Genomic DNA, 22,406 nt, shown 5'->3' on the forward strand with positions numbered 1-22,406 from the left:
TTAGCCGAAATTACTTATGGGCAAAAACAACTAAAGAAATATGGGATGTTGTGAAAGAAACCTACTCTTAGCCCCTTAATGTTGCTAGGGCTTATGAGTTGAAATGTGAGGTTAAAAATCACAAACAAGATCTCTGTTTATTTTTCAACCCTAAAATCTCTATGGCATGGGATTGACCACCTTAAGACAATTGAATGGGAGAGTCAGAAAGATGCACAGACTTACAGAAAGCAAGTTGAAACTAACAGAGTATTTGAGTTCCTAGCTGGCCTAAATTCTGAGTATGATATTGTAAGACAACAGCTATTAACAAGAGAAAGTGTGACTCTGTCTCAAGCCTATTCCCTAGTGCACAACGAAGAAACTAGGAGAAAGGTTATGTTACAGCAGCAACCTTTCGAATCTGCCCTAGCAGCAATTAAGTCCAAGCCCGGGGGAGAAAAGGAAAGGGATATGAAGAAAGAGGCTAAAAAGGACTTAGTTTGTGAACATTGCAAGAATTCTAAACACACTAAAGACACTTGTTGGAAGCTGCATCCACATCTAGTTCCAGCAAAACTCAGAAACCAAAAGGGGAATGCCAATATGGCTGTCAACACTGATAGTGCAGCCTCAACGGCCTCAAGAGGCACTCCTCTAGACACCCTAGTTGCTGTCCGAGCTGCTCTGACACAATTGGAAAGTGAAGTCAGTAACGCAGTATCATCTCCTCAGCCATCATCAGCTCCTTCAACATCATCCTTTGCTCAATTAGGTAATTGGGCCTCAGCTTATCATGCTTAAACTCCAGGTAATACAGAACATTCTTGGATAATAGATTCAGGAGCATCTAACCATATGACTGGCTTGCCATCACCTTTCTCTATCTATCATTTTTCTTCTGGTAAGGACAAAGTATCCATGATGGATCCCTTGTTCCTATTTCTGGCAAAGGGGACATCAAGTCGTCTGATTCAATTTCCCTATCCTCCGTCCTGCATGTTCCTAAGCTTAATACTAACTTGCTTTCAGTTAGTAACATTACAAAAAACAGAATTGTTCAGTAACCTTTTTTCCTGATTGATGTGTTTTTCAGGATTTGGAAACAAGGAAGGTGATTGGGACTGCCCATGAGACAAATGGAATCTACCTACTTGGAGGAAGTGCTCATCAGGAAGATAGTGAAACTAAGAAATCCTTTGTTTCTCAGTCTGTTGATAAGGTGATGCTTTGGCATAATAGGATGGGCCATTTATCCTTTTAGGCTTTGAAAAGTTTGTTTCCTAGTATATTTGAATCTGTCCAGATGACAAGTTTGAAATGTGAAAGTTGTGAGTTTGCAGAACATTGCAGGACTACCTATTCATTAAGTAATAACAGAAGCAATATTCCTTTTGAAATTGTGCATACTGATGTTTGGGGACCCTATCATAACACTGCCATGGGAGGGTACAGATATTTCCTATTATTTGTTGCTGATTATACTCAATTTTCTTGGGTTTACCTTATGCATTCTTGAGATGAGGTTTTAGCATTAACCCGGATCTTTCATCAAATGATTTTAACCCAATTTGGGGTCAAAATTAAAATTTTTAGATCCGATAATGCAAAAGAATATTTTTCAAACCCATTAGCCTCCTACATGCTTGATCATGGGATTATCCATCAGAGACCTGTCCACATATACCACAACAGAATGGAGTTGCTGAATGAAAGAATAGATACATATTGGAGGTAGCTAGAGGCATTATGTTTACCTTAAATGTGCCTATATGTTTTTGGGCGGATGTCATTCTTACAACAGTTTATCTTATCAATTGGATTCCCTCGTGGGTTCTTGACATGAAAACTCCATTCACCCTTTTATACCCTGATAAAGAATTGTTTACCATTCTCCTCAAAACAATAACCCTTTTGTGTAGAGGCATATCCCAGAAACACACACTTATGAGCCTTAGGTTCAACTTTATGCCTTTGGTGACTATGAATATGCACATAACAAGTACTCCCAAAGACACAGAGAGGGAGAGAAAAGAGATCCTCATCCGGGAAGAGAAGATTAAAGGGGGTTTTAAAGCCAAGGACCCTGGAGGGCATACGGATGATTAGGTAGGTAGCAGTATGAACAACATCTCTCCAAAACCTTACAGGAACATGGGATGCAAATAAAAGGGATCTGGCAACCTCAACCACATATTTGTTCTTTCTTTCCGCCACCCCGTTTTGTTGTGGAGTGTAGGAACAAGAACTTTGATGAATAACCCCAAAAGTTTCAAGATAGGTGGAGAGGGTTTTCTCAAAATACTCCTTAGCATTGTCAGAGCGGAATATTTTGATACGGGTATTAAACTGGGTGAGGATGAGTTCATGAAAATTTTTTCACAATAATTGGTACTTCATCCCGGGATTTCATGAGATAAATCCAAGTATAACGAGAATAATCATCAATAAAAAGGATAAAATACTTGTAGCCCCCCATGGTTGGCATGTGATATGGCCCCCACACATCAGAGTGAACAATATGGAAAGGAGAAACATATCTTTTATTACTGATTGAATAGGAATGTCTACAATGCTTTGCTAGCTCACATGACTCACAATGAAGACTAGATAAAGACACTCCTTTAAACATATCTGGGAACAGATGACTTAAAGCAGAAAAAGACAAATGACCAAACCGAAAATGACATAACAAAATTTTGTTAACAGACTCTGACACAACTGACTCTAAAGCAACTCCATGAGGTGGTCCCAAGGCTTGATCTAGTGTGTCCAACAAGTATATTCCGTCCGCCTCACGGCCACTTCCATCGTCCTCTGAGACTGCAAGTTTTGAAAAACATAATGAGTGGGAAAGAAGGTTATGCTGCAGTTCATGGATTTTGTTAAGCTACTAATAGATAAAAGGTTTGTGTTAAGCTTAGGAACATGGAGAACAAAAGATAAGAACAAGGTGTCAGAGGTCTTTATATCTCCTTTACCAGAGATGGGGGCAAGTGACCCATCGGGAAGGGATATTTTCTCTTTCTCAGAGAGGAGATGATATGAACAAAAAAGGTTAGATAGGCTAGTCATATGGTCTGATGCACCAGAATCTATAATCTAAGGGAGTTTATGATTACCTGAAACTGAAGCATGATTTGTTGAGGCATATGTACATGAGTGAGCAAAAGTCGATGAAGAGGATGTATTGTTGGAAGGGTTGGCTGAAGAAACTGTAGCTTCCAGGTGATTTAGGAGCCTCCCATACTTCTCAAAGTCTAACTTCATTGCAGCCAACTGCTCAATGGTTGATGTTTTCTCACTCTCCTTACTTCCCCCTTCAGGTACTGTAGCACCATTAGCAGTCTTGGGTTTTCCCGCTTGATTGCCCTTCTTAGGATTGTTCTTAAACCTCTCAGGGAGTAGTCCAGGGTGAAGTTTCCAGCAGGTGTCCTTGGTATGCTGTGGTTTCTTGCAATATTCACACACCTACTCCCCCTTTTTAGTAGGCCCCTTAGATTTCATTCTCGCATGTGCAAAGTGTTCTGTAGGTGGACTCTGCAACTGAACTTGTCGTCTACTTTCCTCACTACTTATCATGGCATATGCCTGTGATAGAGTAACCTCATCTCTGGCCAAAATATTCCGTCTGATAATATCAAACTCAGGGTTGAGTCCAGTGAGAAACTCGAACACCCTATTTTTCTCCACTAGCTTTCTATACATTTCGGCATCCTTTTTACTCTCCCATACCACAGTTTCCATAACATCAATTTCCTGCCATAGGGATTTTAGTATAGAATAGTAGATTGCTACACTCTTCTCCCCATGTCTCAGGTTCTTTACATCACTTTTCAATTTGTACGCTCGGGCTACATTTAGTTTCTGTGAATAAGTCTCAGTTACACTGTCCCATATCTCCTTAGCAGAAGACATCTAGAGATAGTGCTGGCTTATATGAGGTTGCATAGAGTTAACTAACCATCCTATAACGGTATAGTTCTCTTGCATCCATCTCTCAAATTCAGGATCTGTCTCTTCGGGTTTCACCTTGCTGCCTGTGAGATACCCGAGTTTTCCTCTACTACAAACATAAATTTTTATAGACTATGCCCAGGCAAGATAGTTCGTCCCATCTAGCTTAATCGTGGTAACACCAGTCAAAACGGAATCTACTGGAGTAGGTCCAGAAATCGACACCTGCTTGAACTCACTTCCGTATGTCTCCATTAATCAAACAGAAATGAAAGAACTGAAATTTTAACTATGCAAACTTATTTGAAGTCAAACCAGAAGTAGGGTGCTTGAAGAACTAGGGTTTTGCTCCGTCCAACAGATGGGAGGAAGAGAGAAGATGGTGCCGCACCAACCAGATTGACCCAAACTCTTCCTAACCTGAACCGCCCTCCTTTAGCAGTCACAAGACACCTTCCAAGCACAGAGCGCCACACCCAAGCTTCACCTTTCCTGGTAACCTCGAAAATCTCTAGTTGGCTAGGGTTTCGGGCAGCAGCAAAACAACATCACTTCTTGGCAAAATTCGGCCAGAACTTAAATCTCCAAACCCTTCTACCAACTAGGCAAGTGATTCTCTATACTATAGAGAACCAATCTCTCCATACACTCTTGATTTTAGAGTGTACAGGAACGAAGAAAAAGGAAGAAAGAAGAATTGTACTCGCTCTGATACCAAGATGTGAATTAGTCTTCTAATATCAGATTTAAAATTAGTAATTAACAGTGCAAATGAGATGAATAATAGTGCAAGAGCTGTGTATGTCGAAGAGAAGAGGTAAGAGAAGAAGAAGTCGAATAATTCACCCTTCTCCTCTAACCCTATTTTATTAATCTCTAAAAATTAATGATGACAAGTATGCCCTTAAGTGGGCGGCCAGCTTGGCAATTAGATAAAGAGAATAAAACAAGAACAAATAGCATGCTCATTAAGTGAGGCCCATCAACATAAAATAAAAGATAAAAATAAAGGATATCACACAAGCAGCTGTTAGGGCCAATTCGGCCCAGTCTCTTTACAGACCTATGCAAGTTGGGAATGACAAATATCTACTCCCAACTTGAGGGGGAGTGTAGGAAATTGTGGACCCCACATTAGTATTCGTGTGACACCCTTGGATGTACTTAGATTTAATCAACTTTCCTAGTAGGATTAGTTTCTTTTTATTCTATCTTATCTAGGATTAGTTTTAATTTTAATCTTATCTTATCTTGCCATGTAAGCATTGAGTTATTTTACAAATAGGAAACTATGTATATAAATTAAGGGGTGGGGTGGCTGTTTCAATACACCAACCACTCTCTTGTTTCTAAAGCCTCTCAATGAGTTCTCTTCATATCTCTTCTTTTTCTTCTCCTCTTCTCTCTTCCTTTCTTTATTTTCTGTTCAAAACCTAAGAGATATTTGTAGTCTTGTACGACTACTTTTTGTTCATGATTTGAGTCCCTGTTGCCTCAAACTTGACCCTAAGTCTATCAAGTGTGTTTTTTTGGGTTACTCTTCAGATCGAAAGGGGTACAAGTGCTTTGATCCTCACTCTAGCCGATGGTATTTGTGTAAGGATGTTAAATTTCTTGAATCTACTACTATTTTTTAGTCACCTCATCCCTTTCTTCAAAGGGAGAGGGTCTGTGAAGACTAGTCTCCATTTTGTCTTCCTATTCCTGCCTCTATGGATATTCCTAGTTCATCCTTCCTCTCTTCTCACTTGTGGTGATAGGATTCCTGCTCCTCCTCCCCTATTCCTTGGCAATGGTCCTAGCAATAGTGGTTCATAAGGTGCAAAAGGAAGGTTACTCATGAGGTTGAATGTCCATGGCAATCTGATCACCTAGCTCTAGTTAATCCTAAAAGCAACCTTAAACCTGGAATTCCTGTTGACTCTAAGCTTCCTATTCCCACTTTTATGGAGCCTAATACCTCACAATGTGACCTTGACTTTCCCATTGCAGTTCAAAAAGGAAATAGGAAATGCACTACCTATCCAATCACTATGTTTCTTATGATACCCTTTCACCTTCCTACTATATTTATGTTTCTGCCATTTACTTTATTTCAATTCCTTGTAATGTTACAAATGAAGTGCAGTCCCCTTAGGCTTTGTTTGGTTTGTGGGATGGGGATGAGAAAAAGGGAATATTCCAAAAATATTCCTTTTTCTCATATTTGGTTTGAGGGTAAGAGGGGGATGGGGTGAGAAAAGTGTGGGATATTAGATCCCAAAACCGTGCGACCCTTACCCGTTCGAACCTAGAAACAGAGCAGCAGCAGCAGCACCCCCTCTCAGTCACTCCCTTCCTCCCTCTCTCCTCTCTTCTTCTCTTTCTTCTTCTGGGTTCGCAAACAGATCTAAGTTCTGCCATGGTAGAACTCAGATCTGGGTGCGCAGACACAGATCGGAGACACTCCCTCTCTCCTCTCTTCTTCTCTTTCTTCTTCTGGGTTCACAGACACAGATCTGGGTTCGTAGACACAAATCTAAGTTCTGCCATGGTAGAACTTAGATCTGGGTTCGCAGACACAGATCGAAGACACTCCCTTCTTCCCTCTCTCCTCTCTTCTTCTCTTTCTTCTTCTGGGTTCGTAGATACAGTTGCAGACACAGATCTGGGTTTGCAGACATTGTGTTTTCTTCTCCCTCACCTTCTCTTCTCTTCTCCTTGAAACAATGTTTTCTTATTATTTTCTCATGTATAAAACCAAACAATGGAAGAGTAGATTTTTACACTTTCCCATCCCATCCCACCTAAATCTTCCCACAAACCAAACGGAGCCTTAGTGGAAAGATGTTATGAATCAAGAAATGGAGGTCCTCATAAAGAACCAAGCCTGGGAGATTGTTCCACTTCCTAAGGGTAAGGTCCCAATGGGTTGAAAGTGGGTGTATATTGCTATACACTTGGCAGATGGCTTAATTGAAAGATACAAAGCTACGTTGGTGGTAGAAGGATATATCGAAACATATGGGATTGACTATTTAGGAGAGCTTTGCACCTGTAGCCAAAATGAATTCTATCCAAATGATTGTCTCTTGCTGCTTATTATTCATGGTGTCTATACTAGATGAATGTGAAGAATGCCTTCCTCAATGGAGATCTTTAAGAGAGGGTATACATGGATCTTCCCCCAAGAGTAAACTTCTCTGACAGTGAGGGAAGGTTTGCCATCTGAACAAATCCCTTTATGGGCTCAAGTAGTCTCCTAGAGCTTGATTTGATAGATTCAGAAATGTTGTTCTTAAAATTGGGTCCACTCAATCACATGTAGTTCACACTCTTTTCATAAGAAGAGTTAATGACTTAGTGACTCTGCTGATAGTATATGTTGATGACATTCCTATCATTGGAGATGATAACACTGGAATAGTCCAACTAAAGTCATTTCTTGCTTCTGAATTTGAGATCAAAGATCTTGGGAATCTATGATACTTTTTCTGGAATAGAAGTGGCAAGTTCAAAAGGAAGGGATCTTCATTTTGTAGAGAAGTCGGCAAGTTAGGATGCAAACGAGTTGAAACTCGTATTGATCCCAATCATAAATTAAATGCTGATGACAGATACATTCTTCTAGAAATGGTGCCTATCAGAGACTAGTTGGTCAACTTCTCTACTTGTGCTTCTTGACCAGACTTGATATATCCTATGCCATATATAAGGTGAGTCAATATATGCATGACCCAAAACTTCACATATGCAAGCAATTAATAGGATCCTTGCCTACTTAAAGGGGTCCCAAGCAAAGGAATGTTATACTCCAACCATTGGCATCTCAAAGTTGAGGCTTATACTAATGCTACTGATTGGGCAGGCTCTGTGGATGATAGGAGATCCACCTTTGGTTATTGTGCATTGGTGGGAGGTAGTGTTGTGTCTTGGAGAACTATAAAGGAATTAGTTGTAGCTCAATTTAGTGTAGAAGCAGAATATAGGGCTATGGCTCATGGTGTATTAGAATTATATAGAATCCAAGCTGAAGTTCTAACGAGACTGTATTGTGATAATCAAGCTGCTATAAACCTTGCACATAATCCAGTTCAACATGATCATACAGAACGCATTGAGGTTGATAGACACTTCATTAGAGAAAGGATAGATGGTGGAGAAATATGTGTGCCTTTTGTCAAGTCAAAAGATCAACTTGCTAATTGTCTGACCAAGGGCTTCCACAAGCTGAAGCTTGAAAGAAACCTAGGCAAGCTGGGCATGATAGATATCTATGCTCAGCTCGAGGGGGAGTATTGAGATTATGAATGTGATTTTTCTTTACTAAGTTAAATGAAAACATTTGGGTGTGAATAGTAACACACCCTATTCTTTCGATACCTCTTCTTCTTCTTCCTATACTCTTCATTCCAACTATCTCCTTCTGTGAAGGCAGATGAACAGTTGGTGGGTGTTTTTGCTGAAGGAGTCTAGAAATTCAAGCTGAATTGTACTCTAGGCAAACTGGGTATGGTTAGCATCTATGCTCATCTTGAGAGGGATTGTTGAAATACGAGTATTTTTTTAGTTCAGTAGTGCTCGAGTTGTAATAGGAGTTTAGTGTTTATTTATCACCTATATCTCTTTCAGTGTTTTAAATAGCCTTTGTTTATAAGGCTGTTATAGTGAGTTATACAACCAGATATTAGTCAATTGCTATAGTTATAAAGCAGTTTATATATATGGAATAGAGGCTTATGCCTCATAATTTTGGCTTTCCTCCAAACAGTACCGTTTCTTTTTTCTTTTCCTTCTTTGCTTCCTTTTAGTCAATATATTTACATGCTAAAACAGATGGGAAAGAAACAAATCCTGCAACAATGACATTTACTTTTTCTCATTACAAAAGAAACCTAGATTTAATCTTGATAATAAGGAACTGAAAGTGCTAATGCCAAGAGATGGTGAAAGATTCTCAGCCCCAAGCATGTATAAGTTCAAAAACTTACTACAGTGAATACTTCTTAGGATTGTCAATGGGTCAGTTCTGCCTGACTGCCCGAACTGAACTGAACTGAACTGAACTGATTATGTTGGTTCTGGTTCCATGATTTTGTCCCGATTAATAATCGGGTTGGTTCTTGCTTGTCCAGAACCGATTAGGACCCTAATCGATTATTGTATGAAAAATATATATATATATATATATATATATATATATATAATGTTTTCCTAACTTTACTATATTTCATGTCTGAAATGGTAAATTTGATAGATAATGAATTTAAATAAATAAATATAGCTTTCAGAATAATCGGATCTATTGGATTAGACCTGATCGGACCTGATTATTAATTGGGATGGTTCTGGGTTCACTCTTTTGTGCTGATTAATAATCGGTTTAGGACAGGTTCTACCTAGAACCGACCCAGATCCAACTGTTGGCAGCCCTAATATGCTGAGAATCATCACCTACGACAAATATTTTCTCCATCAAGGATCAAACATGTGATTCAGATCAATGAGTTTCAGACCAAGGAGAGGTTAAGGAATACCTGAATATGATGGAGATCACCATAAGTGCAGTACCTAGCTGTGAAGTTCATGCCCAAGTCTCTTAATGCTTCTCACCAAATTGATGTGAGAGTTGAAGATGGCACAACCTCCCCTCGATCCAAGTTACTCTCCTCTTGAAACCAGCAACTAATTGCAGCAATGGCACCGCCTCTTATGTTAATTCTCCACCAAATAGGCAAATATGTAGCACCTGAAGGTTTAGGTCTGGCTGCAACATTGGAAGAAGATATAGTCCAAAAACCCTAGAATCTAGAGAGTAGGTAGCCTTTGCAAAGCTGAATATTAGAGTTTGAGAGTTAATGCAAGTGTGTTAGAGCTGGTTGATCTCCAGGTATTTATAGTGTAGGGAGACCTAATTGAATTTCTCAATGTCTCCCAACCAGATTAGGTGAGACATGCTAATAAGTTTGTTTCAATTCAGCCTTGAATTCGACTAGTCAATCCAATCAAGTCCTAATCACATTAGAACTCTTCAAAATAGGGCTCCCCAGTCCTAATTAGGGATGGCAATTTTCCCCATCCCCGACGGGGACCCGACTTCCCCAACCCAATGGAGTCAGGGATGGGGATTGTTTTGGCGGGGCAGGGACGGGGACGGAGATTAATAGGAATCCCCAATCGGGGTCTGGGTCAAGGATGGGGATTGAGGTCCCCACCCCGTCTCGAACCCGATTATATATTAAATGTTATTTATATTAAATATATATATATATATATATTATTTCTATATATCAAAACACATTTAAAACATTATTTACAATTAAATTTTTTATTTGTTTTAAGAATTTATTTTTCAGAAAAAATACTGTTATCTAAAAAATTTCGAGGATCGGGGATGGATGGCAAATTTTATCCCTGACGGGGATCGGGGACGGGGAATATGATACCCCCTCGTTGCCATTCCTAGTCCTAATAAATTTCTTTTTTCTTTCAAGTGGAATGTGAGAAGGAGAGTCTTGTGTGGCATGGGACCCACAAGCCTCTAATTCAAACAAACCAAGAATTCTTCCTTTCAAAATGGAGGTGGGACCCACCTAGGCCTCTAAGTTGGCTCATATATGTCAATCAGAACCAATCCAAGTTCTACCACCCAAAGTACTTGGGTCTATTGGTTCAAATTGGATTATGTTCTTCAGGTTAACAAGCTTAATTGAACATTTGTAGTACAGTCTCTCTGCCATTAATTGAACATTTGTCTAGATACTGTTCTAATTTCTCAAACATACCTATGTATTGACCTCAAAAGGACCTCACTGGTTGGCATATCAGAAGGAGACAAGTCTGATATTCGACAAAGTACCAATATCAAGTCTTGGGACTACATGCAACTATCCAATTGCTCCACCAATCAAAAGGTCTAGGAGCACATTGGATATGGTCCGGTTCAATGTTTCATAAACACTTATAATTTGGATCTGAACCCTAGCAGCAGAGACACACTGCTCCACCCTTAGGCGGTACAAGTATGTCAACCTTGTCAGGATAAACTACCTTGGCTAATCCATTTGTTGAGAACATTTAGTTTGCATATTGAGTATTTAGTCTCATAACATAGTCCTAAAATGCAGGTCGAGGGTATAACATAGAAACACACCACAGTGACACACATAACTACACTAGAAACTCAAACGCTATGCATAATAAAGTAGTTTACAAGAAATGTTGGACTTCTGGGGGCATAATTATCTAACAGTACCTTATGTTCCAGAAGGAGTGACAAATTATAAGATGAAATTCTGAATTAAGGGCAAGAATACCAAAATGGAGATTTTGGACTGTTTTATTTTGATATCCTTTTACTCTTTGATCTTGTTTAACTTTTTAGTATGTATTGCTCTTTATTACCAATTATAAGAAAAACAGTTAAACTGAAATGTAAATTGTTGAGTTTTAACTGTGTAATGATACTGAAACAGGTATCTAGGTTGCTTGCTGCAATATTTTTACTTTCCACCTCAGGTGGGCTCTTTTATTTCCCTTTTTGTTCTGGCAAATCTCTCTCTAGAAGTCATTGGGCAGCATATTTTCATCAAGCTTCACTTGGTACACATCTCAACTACCTGTTTTTTTCAAGTATGAGTGCAAAACTTAAGGGCCAAAACTTTGTAAATTCTCAGGTATGCCTTTCCATATTTATTTTGAAATGTTTTGCATGCACTGTTTAGGGAAACCACCTAGTAATTTCTGTGCTCGAAAAGTAATTTGAGGATTTATTTTTATTGTGTTAGGTTTTATGTCATTCTGATTTGTATATAGTCATCTTTAGAGTGTTGTCTTCTGTTTTGTTATTGCAACAGTACCAATATATTACTAAGATGACTTAGTTCCATTCTCTTAAACTGATATTCCAGGCTCTGGTGTGCTAGAAAAATAATTTTGGCTTCTGTTTTGTTATTATAAAAGTACTAAATATCACTAAGATGACTTAGTGTTGTCTTCTTAAATTGATACTCCAGGCTCTGCTGTTTCAGGAATTCCTAATATGCCACAATGATATTCAAACTCTTGTACAAACTCTCCAAACATGATTGTATGATTGTTTATATTTAATTCTTATCAGAATAATTTCTTTGTTAAAAAGGGCATCCCAGTGCATGAGGTTCCCGCAAATGCAGGGTCTGGGGAGGGAGAGATATGTGCAGCCTTACCCCTGCACATATAGAGAGGCTGTTTCCAAGATTTGAACCCTGGTCACCCAGGTTGCAATGGAGCAAGTGAGCAACCCAACCATTGCGCCAAGGCCCACTCTTGGAATAATTTCTTTGTTATTGATAAAATTTAGAGGCTAGGGACCTAGTATTCTAACTGAACATATTCTATCAAATGCTAAAGTGAAGAATGATGTTGGGTGTGAAGGGGAAATCCATCATATGGATGGACGAACCATGCAGGGTGGCTGGTGAAATTTCAAAAATTTATTTTCTCCCTTCTGTGAATTGTATTCATAGTTTTAGAAAAACTGCATTTTTCAAGGATCGCTCTTGAACCAAACCGGACCAGATCTGAAACCAAAAGAAAGGGAAAGCAATGCCTGATATGGAATCCACACATGTAGCTCCCAAAGTAGGTGTTCATGCCCAAAGAAGGTACCAAAACCTGCTTCTACAAGGTAAAGTGTTGCACTCTCTGCTCGGATGGGTCCCAGGAATTAAAACCTTTTGCAAACCTTTTCATAAAACATAATTTATATATATATATATATATATATGTATTCATATAAATATATTTTGCAAAAACAAATCTCAAATACAGTTGAAATCGACTACCGACAGTTTTGGTTTCCATCAGAGAGAGTGCAACCCCTGATCATTCACTTTGTCTGACAAAGGGGCTGATCCTGTCACTATGATCACCCACTTGAGTGAATTCTCAGACTGCCCCAACATACCCAGGTTTTGACCCCCGAAGGGTTTCACTGATTGGCATATCAAAGACAACTTAATCTGACACCCAATGCAGTACCATAGTCGAGTCTAGGGGTTGGGTGTAACTTTCTAGTTTTGCCCACCAGTCTCCAAGGTCCAGGGCATAATTGGAAAATGGTCCGGGTTCAGTGTTTCAAGCAAATACACACTACATGTGTTTCGGGTCTAACCCTGACAGCTGAGACAAGCTACCCCAACCGACTTGGTAGCACATTCGTGTCAGCCTTTGCAGGATAAACCTCCCCAAGTCTATCCAATGGCTGAGAACATTCTAAACTAACACGAGTCTCATAAGTGTCTAGTTTAAGGGTAATTACACAGAAACACACCAAATATAACATGAATCAATTATGTACTTTTATTCATTTACAATAAATATATATGTACATGAATATAATTGGAGCTAAGGGCATACACTGTCTAACGGGGTGAACTTTTGAAGGCCCACCTGGGCTTAAGCAAAAACATGTTGATAGGGACTGGGAGAACAATAGTGAAAAAATATAAACTAATTAAAGATTTAAAAGCTATGTAAGGGAGAGTAATAATGTTGGAAAGACTCAAATAAAGTGACAATCGACTTCAATACATTAGTGCATTCATTGAAGATTAGATTTAGGACAATATTAATTGTATTCATACCAGCATAGAGAGGTGTTGGGTTAGAGATTGTAACACATAAGTCATGAAGTAGACCTCACAACCAAATATTTTCGCTCATAGTTGTCAAGGTGGCGCCTAGGCGATAAGGCATTCTTGCAGGGTTGCCTCATCCAAACGCCTACATATTTATATGTAAGACACCACACAATATTTAAAATTTTTATTTTATGTTATTAATAGTAGTACAACGAATATTACTAGACTAAATTATTCATATTGTGGATTTATAGTATTAATATTTGTTATTCTTATACTAGTTTCCTTTTGTTATTTTCTTATTTGTTTGGGTTCAATCGTGACACAAGTCAGTGACATAGTCTTGAACCCTTTAGGACTTTAAACCAGACTTGATAACTGAAAAATAACTTGAAGATTTTATCCAATTGACACAAAAACAATCAATAGGACTTCTTCTTCTTCCTAAGATCAAAACAAGGGCTCAACCCTTATGTTTTGTATGTTTATTTCCTTACTTATTTTTCTACTCATAAATATCTTCACTTTCTATCTATTGATATGGGGTTTATACTTATTTGATGAGAATTATGGTGATTATTAGTTAAAGATCACTACTTATTACTATGAAACCTAGGGATCTACCCTAGGATTTATATATTTTTTTATTTTCTAAAACTCATCACCTAGGAGAAGCCTAGGTGCCAAGGCTCTCCCCTATTGCCTAGCTTTGCCTTGGTGCCTTGAAAACTATGGTTTCACTATAAGTTTATGATATAGCATGATATTCAGTTTTAGTAGAAGACTAAGAGATAGTATTTGCACTTTCAAGAGATGAGGGAATCTTCGAGAACATACCATCCAATAATAGACCGATATTTGATGAGTATATGAGCAACTAACTCAATAGAAACATTTCAACTTTTAAATCTCCATTGGATCATTTCTAGTGACAACCATGCCATCAACATATACAAACAATGTTGTTAAGTTCCCTCCAATGTTTTTATGGAACAGTGTGTGATGAGAACTGCTTTGTTGGTATCCTATAGTATCGTTGCCTTGCACAATCTCTTAAATCGGGCCCTTGACAATTGTTTAAGTACATACAAGGCCCTCTTTAATTTATACACCTTTTACTTTATGTAATACCTTGGAGGAAGCTCTATGTAGACTTTCTCTTGTTGGTCTCCATTCAAAAAGGCATCCTCAACATCCAACTGATGTAGTTCCCAGAAAAAATTTGCTGCTAGGGAGAGTAACATCCATATGATATTTAGATAAGCCATTGGGGTAAATGTCTCCTAATCTACACCCTTCTTTTGAGTGAACCCCTTTGCAACTAGTCTAGCTTTGTATCTATCTATAGAGCCATCATCCTTGTGTTTGACCATATAGATGCACTTACACCCCACAATGCTTTTCCCTTCTGATAGATCCACTAGCTCTCGAGTGTTTTCCTTCAATAAGGCTCTCATTTCCTCATTTATATTTTCCCTCCAGTTGGGATCAACAATTGCCTTTGAGTACTTGGAAGGGGTGGAGACAGAAGTCAAGGCAGTAATAAAAGTGTGATAGACAAAGAGAAGGCAATGGTAAAAGTGTGATAGGCAGGAGACAAGTGAGAATATGAAACAAATTTATCGATAGGATGAAGAATACATGAATGTCCAGGTTTTTGCAAGGCAATAAGATCTGAATCAAGACTAGTGGAATCAGTAGTGTGAACAATACCTTGGTGGATTCAAAATCTCCCAATTGATTGTAGTCATCAGTCGGCATGTTCCTCTTTCTTGTCTTTGATAAACACTTGCTCTCTTTCATTTCCAGGGCTAGGAATATTTGCTCCAATGATAGGTGTAGTACCAACAAGAGTCCCATTTGGATTAGCAAACTCAATAGGTCCAATAAGAAGGGAAGAAGTATGTGAGGAAGTATGATTGGGAGGAGCAATTGGAAGAGAGGGATCGAGAGCAAAGACAAGGATTAACCCTAGTGGAGATCTCTTCCACTCCACTAGTCTCCCCTTGAAGAGAATTTTGATAGGGCTCAAAAAACGGTTGTGACTCACAAAACGTGGCATCTTTAGTAATGAACTTTCTCCCAGTATGTGAGGAAGTATGATCGGGAGGAGCAATTGGAAGAGAGGGATCAAGAGCAAAGACAAGGATTAACCCTAGTGGAGATCTCTTCCACTCCACTAGTCTCCCCTTGAAGAGAATTTTGATAGGGCTCAAAAAACGGTTGTGACTCACAAAACGTGGCATCTTTAGTAATGAACTTCTCCCAGTAGTTGGATCAAGACACTTGCCTCCCTTTTGTTAGGAGAGTTTCCCAAAAACACCCTACAGATTGCCTTAGGGTCCAACTTAGTCCTTTTAGGAACATACACAACCAAAAACCTTTGGAGGTAAAGAAAACACAGGTTAATGTAGACAGAGAACAAGCAAGGGGATTTTCATACCCATTACCTTGGATGACATCCTGTTAATCAGATACAATGTTGTGAGCATTACATGAGGCCAAAACTTCTTGGGAACCTTGCTTTGGAACAATAAAGCACGAGTCATTCCATTAAATGTCTATACTTTCTCTCTATTTTTCTGTAGAGTATAAATGAAAGAAGATTGGTGTAAAGTCCCTTCATCTTCAAAGAATGAGTTCAGAGATTCTTGATGTATTCAGTTGCATTGTTTGTGAAGGACTACACACATTGGAATGAACTAAATCAAAAGGAACTTTTACGTCATTATTGGAACTTGAATAGTTTGCTTTTACAATGCTTAAACAACTAACACACATCACAGAAAAAGACTTTCGGTTGATTCTTTTTTGAACTTTGGATATAAGACACTTAACAAGAGAAAAGATAAATGACTCAATCTGGCATGCCGGAGATAAATTGTGGTACTAAACTCCTTGCAGTTACTACACTGACTAGTTAATACTTTAAGAGTTAAAACTGATATTTTCATTGACATAGTAGAGACAACCAGCTTCATGACCACTCCCAATCGTTTGTTTTGTCAGCCAGTTCTGGAAGACACAATGGGAAGGGAAGGTTTGTTTTGGACTTTGTTGTAATTGAACCCTTGGGGAGGGTTAAGAGAATTTACCTCTCTCCATGTCTTTTTTGTATATGTTTCTAATCTTTAATAAAGTTCAGTTATTGATAAAGGAAAAAAGAAGACGAGGAAGCAATAGAAGATTGATTTAATCGAGCCATAGCCCGATTTAGAATATTTACCTCTTTTATAGTGAAATTGGGGAAGCAATTGGAAGGAGCAATGGTCTATCCCATATGCGAAGTGCTAGTGGTTGCAGTCTTATGTACTCCATCAACCATATTTGAGCTTGCTACATGCCCATGGGATCCCAAGCCCTTATTCAGTTTCTTATGATCTTATCTTTCCTAAGGGCTGCTGGTTTCAAATGGATGTAAAATCCAACATATATTCTTAATGTATTTCTCCCCTCCATAGTGTGAACACAAGATTTTTCTTATCTCTCCTTATGCGTCCTCTCTAAGTAACTAAAAATCATTTATATTAAGAAGAACGAAGATGCATAACACTAGCTGAAAGGGGGATTTCATTTTTCTTTCCCCTTTTCTTTCCTTCCCTTCCCTTCCCTTCCCTTCCCTTCCCTTCTCTTTTCTTTCTTTCTCTTTTTTCCTTCTCTTTCTTTCTTTTGTTTATTTTCCTTTCATTTCCATTCTTTTCTTTTTCCTTTCTTTTCTTTTGTCTTTTTGTATGAGGTGTCGTGAGGCACATGAGGTGTACGCCTCTAGCATGCCTTGTGCAAAAGGCATCTGAGGTGTATGCCTCAGAGGTATCATTTCTTTTGGCATATACCTTGGGGTGTTTTGGGGGTGCTTCTCTTGGAGGCATGCCTCTAGTTGTACACCTCCCACGCCTTTTAAAACATTGGCTAAAGCAAGGACAAGATTTAAAATGTAGATGCCATTGGAAATGTTGGTCATTCAAATATAAGAAACATGTTGGAAATATCATATGGAAATATTATAAAAATTATAGACATGGTGGAAACATTGTAAAATATTCAAAATATAGAATGATGTTTTATGAAATGATAAAGGAAGCATAGGTAAACCTTTTTAAATTATTATCTTGATCCAAATCATTAAACAAAGCTAAGAAACTAAGGTTATAGACAAAAGAAAACATTTTGAGGTTGCTCTATAGACCTTAAGATTTAGAGATTAATGATAGAATGAGTTACAACAAAATTTGAACTCATAGAAAATGTACATGGTTGTAATAGATCAATCAAAGAATCTATTACACAAACAAAAACTAATATTTAACTTCATGTTTGAAATGAATATTGAGCTAACTCAAAGTGGTAATCATGAAGTTAGGTGGACAATAGCATTGTTAACCCACACATCTACAATGTTGTCACCAACTTATGTTATAGAATTATTTCTTCCACTCTGCATAGTGTTGGTAGTGTTCATTGGGAATATGTTGATTCCAATAAAATTTCATTGAGGTTGCTCTATAGACCTTAAGATTTAGAGATTAATGATAGAATGAGTTACAACAAAATTTGAACTCATAGAAAATGTACATGGTTGTAATAGATCAATCAAAGAATCTATTACACAAACAAAAACTAATATTTAACTTCATGTTTGAAATGAATATTGAGCTAACTCAAAGTGGTAATCATGAAGTTAGGTGGACAATAGCATTGTTAATCCACACATCTACAATGTTTTCACCAACTTATGTTATAGAATTATTTCTTCTACGCTACCCATGGAAGTGAAAATGAAAATATGTAGAAATGTTAAGGAAATTAGGAACATTTTAAACCATGAACAAGGGTTGAATGTTCAATCTCTTGTGTGGGAGCATCCACCTTCATTTCTTTCCTCCTACTCTCCTCATTTCTAATCAGATATAACACATGTTGTAGGTTGGGAAGTTCATCCCTTCCCAAAATCTGAGATCAAATGCCATCATATAAAGAGTCTAGCCTGGTAAGAATCTTGAACACCTCCTTTCAATTTGTTTTTGATACATCTCCTTGTCCTCAGATTATTTTTAGTCTATGATTTCATGATGATCAAGTTCCTCCCATAGCCCCTCTAGAGTAACAAAATATGTTGCAACTGATGTATTTCCTTGAGTTGAAGTGACAATATCTTGAGTCAATCTATACACCCTTGCATTGTTCTTCCTTTGTCCATAAGTGTTGAATATTTTTTTCCCAAATCATATGGGGTATAGGATAGTGCTGAACTGTCTTCGCAATCTTGGGTGTCATGGAAGACAACAGCCTGTTACAGACCCAGATAGGGCGTAACAAAGATTTTGTCTGCTTTGAGGGAGACGAACACCTCCAAGAGATAAAAATCTCAATTAACAAGATAATTCTCTTTGCATTCCCTTTGTTTTCTGTTTTTGGGGAGCTAAGTTGTTTTATCTCCCCCTTTGTATTCTTATTCCCTCTCTTCTTTTAATTTAATGAAGTTGGTGTTATTGATAAAAAAAAAACAAGATAATTCTCATCATAATGCTCATTAAGAGGAAGATTACAACTTAAATAGACTCTTGGATAATAACTGACTCCTAAAAACTTGGCTCCTAAAATTAAGCAACAACTTGACCACTTATCCCAACCACTTCCCACAATCCTAGACTCACCTATGACTTTTAACAGACTCCAATTAGATAGCTATCTACAAAAGTATCAACAACCGAACCTTATCCACCCCAAAGACTCTAGATTTCTTATTTTTGGCCCATGGGCCCATTAGTAGGTCTGTGACACAGCCATGACATAGCAGTAGCATTTTCCCTATGCCATTTCCCATATTCTTGTGTCTCAATCTTCAGTTCTTTAACCTGTCCATTGATATACCCCAGTATTCCATGATTTGTGATATGGAGTTTTGCTGAAATAGACCATTCTTTGAAATTGTATTCATCCAACGTCACACTTGTGATTTGAAGACTAGGGAAACTAGGATGCTCTATGTTCAAGAAGTTCTCACTTGTCCTGTTCTCTTTGGAAGACACCTCAGCAGTAATGTACTCCTTCACGGGTAAGCAAGGAAGACTCTACTCTTTCAGTCCAAGTATTAACAAAGTAATCAGCTTACAGTAAGTGAGAGAGAAAACAGTGAAAGAAGCCCTTGAATAACAACCTCCCTCAGTTCAAATCTGATTAAAAAACCTGTGGACTGTAGTCCCTTCACTGTCGATTCCCAGAAAGCTTCTTGAACTGCTTGGGTTTAACATTTCAGCATCTAGACCTGCAGAAAACAGGCCACACTAATAGCCGTTTTGACTACTTTGGTTTGTGCACTAACAGTCCATAGGCAACTAACTTAGGGTCTCCTTGGTCAGCAATGGCAAGGCAGAACCCTAGAAAAGAGAAACCCTAGTAAGCTATGACCAGAGTTAGGGTTTAAGAAGAAATGAAAAGTGAACAGTGAAAAGGAGAAGAAGAAGAAGATGGAAGAAGGGACAAAAAGGTATGCAGGAATGCAGGACCTAGGACAGATTTAGTGCTCTCATACCACGAAAACCTTTTGCTCTAGGTTAGAGAAGAGAAGGAGAAGAATGAAGAGAAATGGGTGGCTACTTATCTCTGTCCGGCCCAGAATTGTTATTTATATGAAAGTTCAATAGTTACATAAGTGACAAAACTTCCCCTTAATGGGTGGCAGCTGGTAAAGGTTTGAAATACATAACAAGCCTAGGCCCATACAGTCCAACAAAAGAAAAAAAAAAAAAAAACATAACAGAGAAATAAAGGGACCCAAATCCACATTTGTAGGTCTCACAATGCTAGGGGTGGAAATGAATCGAGCCTTTCATGAGCTATTCGAGCTCGGCTCGTGAAAAGCTTGATTCAACTTGGTCTAAACAGAGCTTCGAGCTGAACTTGAGCCCAATATATAGGCTTGTTTTCTAATCGAGCTGAGCTCGAGCTAAAATAGTATACATATAAAAAATAATATATATATATATCAATATATAAATAAAAAATAATATATTACATATATAATATTTTTAGTTTTTATATATAAAATAAAAAAATATTTTTTTATATTATAATTTTTTAATTTTATAGGAAGCTTGACTCACAATTAAGCTTGAGCTTACAAGCTTTTGAGTTGATCCGAACTCGAGCTCAACTCTCTAGCTCAAACTAAGCTCGAGCCTCATGGTTTTATGGCTAGCTGATCTCGAATAGCCAAATATCCAGCTCAGCTTGGCTCGTACCCACCCCTACACAACACTTAAATGTCACAATACAAACACCGGCAACTAAGCAGAGTAATCAGGTGAATACTCTATAATGACCAGAGATCTGATCCAAAGAAAAGGCAGTTAACGTCTTCAAGCTTAGGGTGCACTACCATCCAATTGAATATGATAGAACCAATATTAGCAATGATTGTCTTTTTATTTCCTTCAATCATGTTTTTCTCTTTCCAAATCTCTTTCCAAATAACCAAATAAATTGCAAAAGATTTATATTTCCAAATAAATTTCCTCAAATGTTATGCAAAACATGTATTAGCTTGATACCATACCAACGGCTATTGGTATGGTATTTCTCTTCTCCGAATGTCTTAGCTTGATAACAATTCGAAGTTGCCGTGGTCTACTGATATGCATTTTTTTTCCTTCATTGTCACATTGTTATCAGTTGATAGGCATATATAATTATTTGTATTTGATCATCACTTTTTTTATGCTTAGCAGGTTTCAAATGTTATTGGATCAACATCCACCATAGCTGAGACCTGCAATTTCCACAGGTATTTAATTGCTTGACCTGCAGAATGAAAAGTAGCACACTGAAAAAACTGTTTTGGCTAAAATGTTTGTTTCCTTCTTTCATTGTTCTTGTTTTGTTTTATTTTATTTTTCTGTTGATACTACAGAGTTGCACCAGAAAAAGTTGAGGATCTTGAAGAATTTGTTACAGGCTTTTTTGTAAGCCTTCCTACAACTACAGTCATCTGTATAAGTTTGCTTGGAGGTGGCTGTGCTAGTCTGCTTAGAGGAATGCTGAATTGTCCGTCCTCACTTCCATGGATGCTACTATCACGCTTAAATTCAAAGAGACGACCTATTGTCACTCTTTTGCCTTTGAATTTAGTTCTTCAAGGTGCTATATGTTTTCTTTAGAACAAGTTTGGATTGTTCTAAACTTTGTTCAACATTATTCAGTTTGGAAAGGGAACATACATACATTACTTGCAACTAACTAATTTTTCTTTTGGTTTAATCAGTGATTTAAAAGGCGCACCTAGGTGGACAGGCAAAGCACATTTTAGGGTATGTGCCTCACCTAGGTCCTAGGTGCACCACTTTCAAAAGGTGTGTGCCTGGTGCACCTAGGCATGTGCCTTGCGCTTCAGCCCAGGCATGTGCCTTTTGAAAAATTGTGCATTTTTTCTGTTCTTTTGTGCTTAGCAGCTTGGCCAGGGGCTCTGCCCCCGGATTCACTCACTGAAGCTCTAAAACCCCTTTTTATATGGATTAAGAATTTAAGACCCTGATATGGACATGTTTGGGCTTGCCTCGAGGGGCTTGGTATAAAGGTAGCTCATAGAATCAGGAATGCATAATGTTTAACATCACGTTAGCTATTTGAAGTAATGCAATTGGAAAAAAAAAATAAAGAGATTAAGAGTTTACATGCTTGAATATGTTTTATATGCTATGCTTGATTTTATTTTTAAATTTTCATTTTAAATATGTTTTACATGTTATGTTTATGTATTTTAACATTTTTAATATTATGCATTTTTTTAATTTTTTAGTGTGTTTTACATTTGTGTGCCTTTGTTCAAAAAGGTGCTCTCCTTGCCTTGCGCCTCGCACCTTGGGCCCAAAA

The 22,406-nt window shown here is 37.9% G+C and overlaps 1 protein-coding gene across 1 annotated transcript in view; it reads left to right on the top strand.

The window, feature by feature from the left end:
- ESP (separase) overlaps positions 1-22,406 on the top strand; it is a 61,446-nt gene that overhangs the window by 34,052 nt on the left and 4,988 nt on the right. The window contains exons 21-23 of the mRNA XM_088946209.1: positions 11,391-11,591; positions 21,266-21,321; positions 21,448-21,674. Of these exons, the coding sequence (XP_088802335.1) occupies positions 11,391-11,591; positions 21,266-21,321; positions 21,448-21,674 (484 nt within the window). The remainder of the gene's footprint in view (positions 1-11,390; positions 11,592-21,265; positions 21,322-21,447; positions 21,675-22,406) is intronic.

Source organism: Nelumbo lutea, chromosome 5 (genome assembly GCF_056320005.1).
Source record: "Nelumbo lutea isolate HS-2025 chromosome 5, American lotus-T2T, whole genome shotgun sequence".
Classification (NCBI taxonomy): Eukaryota; Viridiplantae; Streptophyta; class Magnoliopsida; order Proteales; family Nelumbonaceae; genus Nelumbo; species Nelumbo lutea.